Source organism: Barbus barbus (genome assembly GCF_936440315.1).
Source record: "Barbus barbus genome assembly, chromosome: 39".
NCBI lineage: Eukaryota > Metazoa > Chordata > Actinopteri > Cypriniformes > Cyprinidae > Barbus > Barbus barbus.
The window spans coordinates 12,150,621-12,160,738 of record NC_136717.1 but is presented as its reverse complement, the minus strand read 5'-3'; the positions used below and the strand labels follow the sequence as shown (position 1 = coordinate 12,160,738).

Here is a 10,118-nt window from a genome sequence, read left to right as displayed (position 1 = left end):
CTTACATTTTTCAGAATATCTTTTTGGCTCAACAGGAGAAAGAAACTCATACAGGTTTAGACAGAATTGTATTTAATATACAGATAATGTGTAAAATGTAAAAGTGTATGTACTGAGTGCTTTACAATACACTGTCAAAACCTGCTATTGTTTCCTTAAAGAGCTATTTTTAACTGACTTAACCTATAAAACTTAGCTTTGTTGGCATAAATTAATGGTTAAATTAATTTAGGCTGTTTTAGTATATAGCAAATGGGAAAGAAATATCCAAAATAAATAATTAAATAATTTAACTTTTCAACTAAGTAGAACATAGAACATAGAAAAACCACTTCAAATGAAAACCCAGCATTTTTGTCATTGGACTTTTGACTCAAAACCTTTGTATTTGCATGCATATAGACTGTTGTCCCCTATGACAACTAGCACCAGTGTCCCCTTGCCATTTGTAGAACTACCTGTATGTACAGGCTACTTGTAGGTATTATAAGTAGTTATAGTAACATTTACGTTGTGTAACATGCACTCGCTAATGTAAAATGTCCCCTTTATTTTTCACTCGGACTCCTGTGGTCCTGAAGGCCTATTGAAATGAGTCTGAAGCCCGGCAACAGCTAAGCGCTGGATAGAATTTCACATTCTATATTTAAGTCCCCTGACTTGTGTCACAGGGCTATTTAAATGCCAACAGTCTTACTGTCAAAACAGCCTACAACAACATGATGGACCTGTTTGAGACCAACACTTATTTTTTCAACGATTTACATTATCTCGAGGCGGGCCATGGGACTTTGGATATGCCTGGAGTGTCCCCACTCTACGAGGAGAATGACAGCCCTCTGTCTCCAGGACAGGATCCGGTCCCGTCCGAGACAGGGTGCGAGAGCAGCGGGGAGGAACACGTCCTCGCGCCGCCGGGGCTGCAGCCTCACTGCGAGGGTCAGTGTCTCATGTGGGCTTGTAAGACCTGTAAAAGAAAATCTGCGCCGACCGACCGGCGAAAGGCTGCCACTCTGAGAGAAAGGAGGCGGCTTAAAAAGATCAACGAAGCGTTTGACGCGTTAAAGAAAAAAACGGTGCCCAATCCGAACCAGAGGCTGCCCAAAGTGGAGATTTTACGCAGCGCGATAAACTACATCGAGAAACTTCAGGACCTGTTGCATTCGCTGGATGAGCAAGAACAGAACTCTGACAGTGACCCTTACACATACAACGTGAAAGAAAACCATGTAAGAACATAATAGTACGACCGATCCATACGCTCTGGCAGCAGCTGCATCCACGTGGTGCCATATTTGCAACTAATGATTATCAATATTTATTATGTGCTAAAATTAAATTAAGAGCAGTATTAATGCTTTCCATCACGATTGCCTGTTCAGGTGGCTCCCAATGAGTATCACTGGAAAAAGACCTGCCAAAACTGGCAGGGGATTCCAGATCATTCCAACTCCCAGATGGCCGATCACCGAGAAGGTTGGTACAGAGAAACAACGTTTTAAGTTTTAACATGGAGGTGTTTAATCATTAAGGAGTATAGCTGCTGTCTGTTAATGTTTCATGCGTTGGTGATGTGCGTAATGGTCTGCGCGTAGTTGCATGATTGTGCCTTATAAAGACAAAAACGCAGCTATAGCCTACACTATGATCTGCCCCGTGACAACCTCGTGTTGGCTTAACCTTGAAAACTGCTAGTAAATAATTCCATTTGAATTTAGAAACTACAGTGTCTATGATTTCCAGAAAATAGTTTCTGGAAATCATAGACACTGTAGTTTCTATGAAACTATAGTGCCCTATACATTTCTCATTTGAAATTTATAGGGCAGAATTGTCTGTGCATAGTTATATTTGTGTATTTCTTTTTGTGTAATTGACTTTTCATAAGTGTCTGCGCGTAATTCATTGTGTGTAAGTGTCATTTGTTTATTCCGTACACATAGCTGCGTAATTCGTGTTGCATAAGTGTCTGTGCACATTCGCTGTAATATACCCCACACGTGTTTCTCGATGCAAACTGATCCATGCGAACTTCTCTGTGCGTAATGTGTGTTCCAGAAGACGCCGTGGAGTCTTCAACGTCCAGCAGCCTTCGTTGCCTCTCCTCGATCGTTGACAGCATTTCCACTGAAGAGACGAAAGCTCTCTGTCCCGACCAGATCACAGAAAAGTGAAGCTCAAGCATCCACCTCACATTTCCTACATATATTTATTTCCATGAGATAGTGTGAATGTTCTAAATGTAATAGGCAACACTTTGCAATAACTTTTTAACAATCGTGCTTAATGCATAACAGATCATGTTTAATTCAACAAATTAAAATATATGAACATATATGTTCATAAGCATATTTCTATGTAACATGGCTTTCTGAATATAACTGTGTGATCTGTTAAGCATTGTATTATTAAATAATGTATTTGTTACATTGCAAAATATTAATAATGAAGCGTTCCAATGTAATATATATATATTTTTTTTTTTCATAAATGACCATTCAGTGTAGTTGCAGCCGCTAATTCCAGGTTTATTTCAGGGTCATTAATATCAGCAAAATTATTCCTGTCAATTTATGTAGTCTTTCTAAAGTGTACATATTTTGTAATATATTGCTTTTACTTAAATTATTTTATAAATTAACCAGAACAATAGAGCACTTGATCACTACCGGATATCTTTCCAACATTAAAAATATCAAAGATGTCCTCTGCATTTTTATTTGATTTATTTAAAAATTTTAATTGTCAATTATTTGTTTTAAAATTTGAAGGATTTTACTGGTGATTTTGAGGTTTTGATATGCCTGCATCTTATAATGTGAAAACATACCAGCCTATTGTCTTATAAAATTGAATCATGGCATTAAACAATGAAGACGTTCAATCTTGTTAAAGTTTAAATTAATTTAGCACCTATGTAAGATCGTCATACTCGTTCGGTTGAATCTATTTTGAGTTGTAACATTAACTTAAAGGTCCCAAGCTGAAGGTAACAGGCATCTATGGCTTGCGAGGATGGCCAGCCACCAAATGTCCTCATTAAACCCATTGAATTAAGAGCCCTCTGTACTCCACCACCAGCCTTGACCAGTCAAGCCAGCAGCTCTCCCAGATTTACAAGTATTAACGGAGTGTAAAGTATGACTGGCCCTGAAATAGCCCTGGCCTTGCCTGTTAGTTCCAACTGGCAGGGCAGGACTCAGGATTGGCTGCAATGAAACCCACCGTATCTGTCTCATGATCTGAAGTAGAAAGTTGGTCAGGGGAAAATATTGCAAAGCTGTAAGCAGAAATAGCTATCATAATGTTACAGGCTGTGAGGGTTTTCCCCTCAATTGAAGCGTTTGGTTGCATCGCATTTAGTGGTCTGGTTTAATTTGCGAGTGTGAATGCGTGTGAGCTTGGCGATTATCTATCGGTAGAGCTGATTTGAAGTTCCTCAGCAGCGATTCCGTCTCGCACAGCATGCTGTCTGTCAGGAGCGGCTCTCTGATCTTTCAATTTAACACACTGCCCCCTTTGACCTCATCACAGACACAAGTTAACTTATGTACTCAAACTCTCAAATGACTCTGAATAACCAGTGACCTGCACAGCACACATCTGGGAAACAATGCTTCAAGGGGGAAATTCATGTTTCATTAAAACCTCCAGAAATCAGAAAAAATATGCAAACTTATTATGTTAGAATTACATGTATAACTTATATATTGTATATATAATATATATACAATATATTTCACAATGTCTTTGGAATCCGATGTTGATTAAAAGCTCATAAAAATAGAGCCTGCTGCTGGTTGTCACGGATCTGTCTGTTCTGCTCACTTGCCAATCACGACGCACACCCGGATCTGTCTGTTCTGCTCACACTCGCCAATCACAACGCACACCCGCACCTGGAATCATCTGAGCCTTGATTAAGCACACCTGCACGTCATCTTCACCCCATCAACAGTCACTATAAAACCACACACCTCACCACAGTCAGACGTCTGGTCTCGTTCGTTCATCCATACGAAGTGGACTCCCGCAAGTATAAGCCATTATCTACCTGCTACTTACCTGCCTTGAACTTTCCTCTTGTCTTCTCTCCAAGTGTTGTCATCCGTGTCCTAGTTCCCCGTTTGTCGTTCCTGGAAACTCAAGACGCAACATTGAGGTGTGTGGTTCCCCGTTCGTCCACGAGCTCCTGCTGACAGACATCACAGTTCAGCGAAGTCACGATCATCTCCGGCCATCATACGTCACAGTTCAACGAAGTCTCGTTATCCACCATCAACCTCCTTGCATCAAGATACCCACCGTGGTTACTCTCTGCTCCTCTCATTCTGTGCAATAAACCTTACCTTTCTTATTACCCTGTGCGTCCATTCCACTTCTGTAATAGAAGACCGGACCTCCACCGACAGCACAGATGAGGGTCGAGTTAGCCTCAATAAACGTGTGGCCCAGAAGAGGACGATATTTTAGAAGGCTACTCGAAGTTCCTCTTCCAAAATGGCCGGGATGTGGAGGAATACGTGGTGGAGTTTATGGAGATCAGTCACCAAGCCCTTTGCAGCGATCTCACCCTAATGGAGGGTTTTAGAGTCGGGCTGGATGAGGTGATTTAACTATTGATTCCGTTCGGCAACCCCAGCTGGTGTTTGACTCAATATTTGAACTTCGCCCTGTGGCTAGCTGGATCCACTTTCTATTTGGGGGAAAAGGGAGGACCCTCCAATTGTTGATCCCAGCCCATCTCACCCAAGCCCTCCACCTTCCGTGATTCTCTCAAGCCCGCCATCCGTAGTGAAGTCTGTGTTCCCACGGGCCCAGAAGTGGGTCTCTAATAGCGCTGACCTGAAAGCGAAAGTACTGGACCCAGCCATAACATCTGTCAGGCCAGCGCTAAGAGCTAGCCCCCGTCTCCCTAGCCAGCCACCACCCGCGGCGAAGTCTGGGCCCGTCCTGCCACCCGTGATTCTTCCTCGTCGATGTGCCGATCCCGAACCCAGAGAATCCAGCTCTCAAGCCACGGCCAGGAGTGCTGATCCCGAACTCAGAGAATCCAGCTCTCAAGCCACGGCCAGGAGTGCCGATCCCGAACCCCGAGAATCCAGTTCTCAAGCCACGACCAGGAGTGCCGATCCCGAACCCCGGGAATCCAGTTCTCAGACCACGGCCAGGAGTGCCGATCCCGAACCCCGAGAATCCAGTTCTCAAGCCACGGCCAGGAGTGCCGATCCCGATCCCGAACCCCGAGAATCCAGTTCTCAGACCACGGCCAGGAGTGCCGTTCCCGATCCCCAGGAATCCGCGCTTCAAGAACACCCCCAGGTGTCCACGCTTCAAGAGCGCCCCCAGGTGTCCGTGCTTCAAGAGCGCCCCCAAGGGTCCGCGCTGTCCGAGCGCCCCAAGAGTCCGCGCTTCAAGAGCGCCCCCAAGTGTCCGTGCTTCAAGAGCGCCCCCAAATGTCCGCGCTTCAAGAGTGCCCCCAAGTGTCCACGCTTCAAGAGCGCCCCCAAATGTCCGTGCTTCAAGAGCGCCCCCAAGTGTCCGTGCTTCCAGAGCGCCCTCCTGTGTCACCGCTGGTCCCGTCCAGCTTCGCGCCTCCCGAGCGCCCTCAGGTGTCCGCGCTTCCAGAGCGCCCTCTTATGTCTCCACTGGACCTGTCCAGCTTCGAGCCTCCTGATACACTACGGCCCCCCCGAGCCTCCTGATCCGCCACGGCTCCCCGAGCCTCCTGATCCGCCACGGGTCCCCGAATCTCCTGATCCGCCAGAGTTCCCCGAGCCTCCTGGTCCACCGTGGCTCCCCGAGCCTCCTGATCCGCCTTGGTCTCCCGAGTCCCTGGATCCAGCCTGGAGGCTTCCCCTGTGTCCCTACCCTGCACCGGCCTTCAGGGCGTCCCCCCCCCCCGCCCCCCCGATGTAGTTATTACACTACGGGACGCACCTTCCGGGAGGGGGAGCTAATGTCACGGATCTGTGTGTTCTACTCACTCGCCAATCACGACGCACACCCGGATCTGTCTGTTCTGCTCACTCGCCAATCACAACGCACACCCGCACCTGGAATCACCTGAGCCTTGATTAAGCACACCTGCACGTCATCTTCACCCCATCAACAGTCACTATAAAACCACACACCTCACCACAGTCAGACGTCCGGTCTCGTTCGTTATAAGCCATTATCTACCTGCTACTTACCTGCCTTGAACTTTCCTCTTGTCTTCTCTCCAAGTGTTGTCAGCCGTGTCCTAGTTCCCCGTTTGTCGTTCCTGGAAACTCAAGACGCAACGTCGAGGTGTGTGGTTCCCCGTTCGTCCACGAGCTCCTGCTGACAGACATCACAGTTCAGCGAAGTCACGATCATCTCCGGCCATCATACGTCACAGTTCAACGAAGTCTCGTTATCCACCATCAACCTCCTTGCATCAAGATACCCACCGTGGTTACTCACGTTTGCACTCATTCTGTGCAATAAACCTTACCTTTCTTATTACCCTGTGCGTCCAGTCCGCTTCTGTAACACTGGTCTGATACATGATTGTTTATTTGATGTGATTGGTGGATTGGTGGATATTAGTTAAATTTGAATCTGTCTTTGTATTTAAATGAGTCTTTTTGCACTTGCAATATTTTAGCCCTGATGAAGGCATGTGTGCCAAAAAGCATTAACAAAATAAATATGATTTTTATTCCGTTCCACTTTTGGATTATTTTGGCTTCTCTGTTTCACAACTGCTGCTGTTATAGTTTTTTTTTTTTTTTACATAACTCAAACAGAAATGAAAATGAAATATAAAACTGGGGTCAGTAAGATTTGTTTTATGTTTGTTTGATCAAAGGTACAGTACTACAGAATGCAGTTGTATTGTGAAATATGATTGCAATTTGAAATAAATGTTTTCTATGTGAATATATTTTAAATGTATTTTATTCCTGTCATGCAAAGCTGAATTTTCAGCATCGTTATTCAGGTCTTCAGTGTCACGTGATCCTTCAGAAATCATTCTAATATGCCGATTTGCTGCTCAAGAAACATTTCCCATTTGTGTCATTGTTAAAAACAGTTGTACTGCTTAATATGTTTGTCAAAACTGTGATACATTTTCTTTTTCAGAATTCTTTGAATTAAAAGTTCAAAATAATCATCCTCATCATTTTTATAGGAATATGTCAGTATGTTTCTGATAACAGTAATAATACTTCTTGTAAAAACAAAGCTAAACCCTCTGTGTTGGCAACTACACACTTGGAGTAATTGTCTGATAAGTTATATGGTATTAAGAGCAGGGCACTTCAAAGAGATTCATTGCTCTCCACTGAGTGAGCCAGACTGTAACCAGATAGCTCTGTCTACAGTGTTGTTTTAATAGGATCTCAGATGTGGAGATGGTGCAGTTTTATTGTGGTTTTTATTAGTCATGATGCCTGACGCCTTTAGCAGAGAGAAACAGATTCATTGCAATATTTGCATATGAACATACTCGGAAGTACATAACAACTACAAATGTGTCATTAGTTTCCATCAAAGGGAGGCACAGTGAATGTGATTATAGCATCTTGCCATCTGGGAATCATCCCAGAGATTCTATCTATCTATCTATCTATCTATCTATCTATCTATCTATCTATCTATCTATCTATCTATCTATCTATCTATCTATCTATCTATCTATCTATCTATCTATCTATCTATCTATCTATCTATCTATCTATCTATCTATCTGTCCTTCTATCTATCTATCCATCTATCCCCGCCTGTCCGTCTGTCTGTCTGTCTGTCTATCTATCTATCTATCTATCTATGCATCCTACAAAGCAAAGTCTTTATGATTATTTTAAAATATTCAGGTTTAAATGATGATACACAGTTAAAGCTAAACTATAGGATTAAAGACGAAGAAAACACATTCCTTTGAATCTCTGGTTATGGAGCCATTCTGATGTCCCACATCACTGGAGCTGAGGAAACACTTCCTCTAGCTGCCAGACAAATGCTCTTGCCAATCACACCATCTGACCATGTGATCAAATATGATACTGTTATTGCTGATGGAAAAAGTGCAGCCAATGGCGGTCTTGGCAAGCAAAAGAAGGATAGAGAAAAACAAGTGGGTGGACGAAAAGCATGTCTTTTCATTGTTTTTCTTTAGATTCTTTTTAAAAGATTTCATATATGTTCAATATCGATGAAAAAGGTGCGAAATACGAAGGGGAATTTGAATCGCATGTTTACTCCTAACAAAAGATGTTTTATTAACAAAGTTCGGGAGGAGCATGTCTGATACTTAGACTAATTAACACAGGAGGTTTGCACTCAAGTTAATTGATGCACGGATATAAATACAGCTGACATAGCTGGGGGGGGGATACTACTCTGGGTTCGGGCCATACCTGAGCCCGGAGCCCTTCCCCAGGACAGCACGCCAAATACGCATTACCTTACTCGTGCTAAATATATGTAAGTGTGAACTCGTGAAACTTGTAAGAGAACATAAAACTGAGAGCCTGCACAGTGAAGGAAACATTAACGCTCACCCTCTGCCCTACACTTAACACAGTCCCTGACCCTTGACAACATCCCTCAGAAAAGCCCCGGAGTTCCCCTGAGACACCGCACTGTTCCCAAACCTCAGAGCAGGTTTGTACGCTCACTCATCACAGCCGTCTCGAGACCCTTGCGCGTTCACCATATGCTTACGCAATCTGAGTTGGACTCCGTTATCGACTGTTGTCAGGTTTTCTCGTTGTCCATGTTGTTAACAGTCAATTGTCTTTGATCTGTACTAGGACAGCTAAGCAGGATTATCCTTGGGCAATGTCTTCTTCAGCTGTGCGCAATACAAACTACACCGGCTATTCGTGTTTTCTTAGGCGCGGTTCCCAGACAATGGAGAGGCCAAACGTTTTAGCACGTTGTGAGAAATATCCGCATTGTATCTTTATTAGCCGTCAACACTGATGGCTCGAGTAATGACCTCTATACAGCAATAGACGGTGATTTCAAGGCACTTCATCAGTGTTACGGTTATAAAAAAGCCAGTGTGTTTGTTTATTGTGAAACAGCCTCTAATATGCACCACTTGTAAGCGCTAATAAATTTGAGTGTTTAATTTGAAAATGTTATCCAGCAGGATGCTATGAAAATATATGCTACTTAAATTTCAAATATCCTCAAAAATAAGATATTTAGCTGCTAGCAGGCATGTGATCATGGCCTTGAACAGCCTCTAAAATAATTTGTAAAAATTCAATGGTGTAGATTTCTGATTGTGTGTGATAAATGACATTCAGAGAAAAAGTTATGTCAATTATTAGCATTATTATTTTGTTATTATTGTTAATTTTACACACACACACACACACACACATACACTGGTCAGCTATCCTTGTAGGCGTAACGGTTTTTATACTGTACAAACTGTATTTTCTATCACCTTGCACCAACACCTAAACCTACCCCGTCACAGAAAACCTTATGCATTTTTACTTTCTCAAAAAAACTCATTCTGTATGATTTATAAGCTTTTGTACCCATGGGGATCTCAATTTAGGTCCCCACCATGCCATGAGTCCCTAAGAGTCTGTGTGTATTCAGATTTAAGTCTCCACCAGGATATATAAACCTGTACACACACACACACACACACACACACACACTTAAATACCAAAAGAAATGATGATAATTATTTAAATATTATTTCAGGTCTTTGGGAAAAATTACAAATTTGAATGCTTGCTACAATTTCTTTTAATTGCTTTTTACATTTTCTTTCAAGATTCAGGATTTGTATTTGTCACATACACAATTATACAGAGTATAACCAGCAGTGAAATGTAGGTTCTTTCTAATTCAAATTCATTCTGTTGTCAAAATTATTTTTACAAAACATTTATTACAGAGGTAAAGTTCAAAAGTGTTGACAGGGGACAAGCCCAAAATAGAGAAAGTCCTAAAAATAAAGTAAAAATAATTATAGAAACTACAATCGTTTATTCAATTTATACCCTTCAAAAACAGAATGATTGTTCTTTTAAATATGTTCCTACAGAAAATTTACCATAATTGAAGAACAACACATATACGTACATATATTAAAACATACATATAAATGTTACAAAAAT

General features: G+C 42.4%; 1 protein-coding gene across 1 annotated transcript; it reads left to right on the top strand.

The window, feature by feature from the left end:
• Window positions 1-712: 712 nt before the first annotated feature.
• On the top strand, window positions 713-2,704 carry LOC306858702 (myogenic factor 6-like). The gene is made up of 3 exons (XM_079399362.1): window positions 713-1,229; window positions 1,383-1,476; window positions 2,059-2,704. The coding sequence occupies exons 1-3, from the start codon at window positions 720-722 to the stop codon at window positions 2,172-2,174; spliced, it is 720 nt and encodes a 239-aa protein (XP_079255488.1). The 5' UTR covers window positions 713-719; the 3' UTR covers window positions 2,175-2,704.
• The last annotated feature ends 7,414 nt before the right edge of the window (window positions 2,705-10,118 follow it).

Bases quoted from the DNA above. Each gene is read 5' to 3' on its own strand.
- LOC306858702 (XM_079399362.1), top strand. From the start codon at position 720: ATGATGGACCTGTTTGAGACCAACACTTATTTTTTCAACGATTTACAT. The intron at 1,230-1,382 runs GTAAGAACATAA...TTGCCTGTTCAG, and splicing joins ACAACGTGAAAGAAAACCAT to GTGGCTCCCAATGAGTATCA. The intron at 1,477-2,058 runs GTTGGTACAGAG...TGTGTGTTCCAG, and splicing joins GATGGCCGATCACCGAGAAG to AAGACGCCGTGGAGTCTTCA.